This window comes from Aplysia californica, unplaced genomic scaffold, assembly GCF_000002075.1.
Source record: "Aplysia californica isolate F4 #8 unplaced genomic scaffold, AplCal3.0 scaffold00159, whole genome shotgun sequence".
NCBI lineage: Eukaryota > Metazoa > Mollusca > Gastropoda > Aplysiida > Aplysiidae > Aplysia > Aplysia californica.
Genome location: NW_004797429.1, coordinates 1,280,273 through 1,282,906, shown reverse-complemented (window position 1 = coordinate 1,282,906; position 2,634 = coordinate 1,280,273). Strand labels below are relative to the sequence as shown.

The 2,634-nt window shown below is 38.0% G+C and overlaps 1 protein-coding gene across 1 annotated transcript in view; it reads left to right on the top strand.

The window, feature by feature from the left end:
• The window catches only part of LOC101853851, a 31,172-nt gene that overhangs the window by 14,827 nt on the left and 13,711 nt on the right, over positions 1-2,634 (top strand). Inside the window, exons 9-10 of the mRNA XM_013082118.2 lie at positions 418-534; positions 2,346-2,474. Coding sequence (XP_012937572.2) covers positions 418-534; positions 2,346-2,474 — 246 coding nt within the window. The remainder of the gene's footprint in view (positions 1-417; positions 535-2,345; positions 2,475-2,634) is intronic.

Below are 2,634 nucleotides of genomic sequence, written 5' to 3'. Positions count from 1 at the left end.
CACACACACACACACACACACACACACGCAAACACACAAACACACACATGCACACAAACACACACATGCACACACACACACACACATAAACACACACACACTCACACAAACACACACTCTTGCTTAGTAACATTTTAATAGGCACAGCTTATTTCAAACCCTTTACCCGGGACTAAATCAAAGGGTACCTTTTTGTTTTTTGTTGATCGTTGGTATTGACAGAAAGTATAGTCAATACAATAGCAGAGACAGAGGAGACGCGTTCTGGTGAAACGGGGCTCTCGTCAAATTTATGAAATAAAAGAAGTTGGCATTTTTCTTGCAGTTGGGCAATTTGTTTTTGTTCGAATATTCTGCTCTGATTTAATTTTTGTTAAACGAAGCAAATAAGTTCAAATGTAACCTTGTATTTCTCAGAAAAATGCATTGTAGAAGGAGTTACGTACGAAAATGGACAAAAGTTCAGCATTCCGGGCCGATCGAAGTGCTTTATGTACCAGTGCGCCAATGGGAAAGCGAATACCATCCAGGAAGGTAAGTAAAGCAGAGACAGAGGACAGGCGTTGTGGTGAAATCAGGCGCTCGTCAAATTTATGAAATAAAAGAAGTTGGCATTTTTCTTGCAGTTGGGCGATTTGTTTTTGTTTGAATATTCTGCTTTGGTTTAATTTCTTTTGTATCCTTGTAAAATGTATTATTGTTTAGGTTTTTACTTTGTAAAAACTCCCACAAATACTTTGGTCAAATGGACAAGAAAATGTTAATTTGTATGTTTGTAGCATACTTAGGACATGGTCACCAAAATAATTTACCCACCTTAAAGAACTTCAAAGTGCAAAATTGAAATGCTTTTATAGCATAACGCCGTGGGTACGTATCACACTGCTCTCTATTTAAATGGGACAAATATATCATTTAAGGCGCTATTGTATTGTATTGAAAAATATAAGGTAGCAAATTAAACGAGAGCAAGTTTGTTTAAAAACTGACACGGAACACTTAATTTCGTAATAACATGAATAACTAAGCCAAGTGATCCAAAGCTCTCATTGTCTAACAACAGTTTCAACCCTGCCACACGAAACTCTGTAATAGTGTGAAATCTTTTCTTTGGCTCACAAGAGCATAAACATTAATTTTATACATTGAAAGTGCCTGCCATCTCGGAATGCCTTGTAGTCAAATGTATAAAATTCAGCTGCCATAATGTGAAGTGTGAAGTGTGACACTTTACTTAACTAACTTAAAAAGTCCTTATACAAAGTTGTATTTCAGAGCAAAGAACAGTAAGTATTCCACAATTTTCCTGTTTGTATTTGTATAAAAATGTTCTCCACACGATTTCGTGGCTTTGTCCACATTAACTTACTACGGAGACAACATTATCTTAATGATATCTTGAGTGTTGGAGAGAGACGTCAAAAAGAGAAGGAAAGTTCTTCTGTTGTGGTCACGACAAGTTGCAAAATGAGTCAAGCAGTACTTCAGACTAAGCCAAAGGACACCGAGGTTGTTGATTCTACGTGGACTTTAATAAAAAAAAATCAATTAAAAAACAAACGAAAAAGAAGAAAAAGAAACAACCAAACAAACGAACAAACTTTATCTTTCCTTTCTTTTTTTCATTAACGTATTACTTGTAGACGTAATTTCATCGTGTTGGTTTTTTTTTAAAATCTTAAGTGTCCTCCCTTCATCTTGTTTCGCACTGCCTCATCCCATCTTTTCCTCTCAGTTTTTATCTATTTATTTATTTATTTATTCATCTTAAAGTCGTTTCACCACCACCCCACAACACCACAATACCTACTAAACAGCCCCCCCCCTTATCTCGTCACTTATTATTTATTCATATTTTTACATCATGAGTGGTATAGATGTTAGGATCGTTAACACTACCATCAGAATACATGAGTTTGATTCCCAGCTGGAGAAGTTTCTGGCTTTTCTTTCTTTGTAAAAAAAAATAAATCATTAAATAAAAATGTATTGGGATATTTTGGTCCGTCTGAAGGGGTGTAGTATCTTTCCCACCTATTGTTGGCCAAGGCAGGCAAGGCCAAAGTACAATAATCGTATTTCTATATGATAAACAATTTGCTGATTAGTCCGTAAAATTGTACTTTTGTATTAATTAACACTTTGCAGTCGCTTGGCGCAATGATGCGACGGTGAAAATTATCAGTTCTGGTCATCTGGCGCAGTAGTGCACCAGACCCGAGAAGTCTGTTGCAGTCCCTCTCCTGGCTTGGTGACCAGATGGGGTCATTTGTGCTGCTGGCAGTGTGACTGAAAAGTGAAATACGAAGTAAAACCATAACATCCTCGCCATACTCGCATTTCAGGCTGTGAGGTGGATGGTGAATGTCGGGACGTGGGCTCCACTTTCCTCCGAAACCCTTGCGACACCTACAAGTGCATCAAGGAGGTAAAGGAAGACGCCAACTACTTCAAAGCCAGCATCATCAACAGAAGTGAGTGAGCCCCAGCGACTTCTATTATAATATCATAGACCGTATACTATTATTCACCCCTTAGAAATTTCGTAGAGAAACATTGTTGCCATAGGCGCCGAAGAAAAAGGCAGAATACCAGTCTCGCTATAAGCGAATGCGCGCTCATCCACTCCCCTCC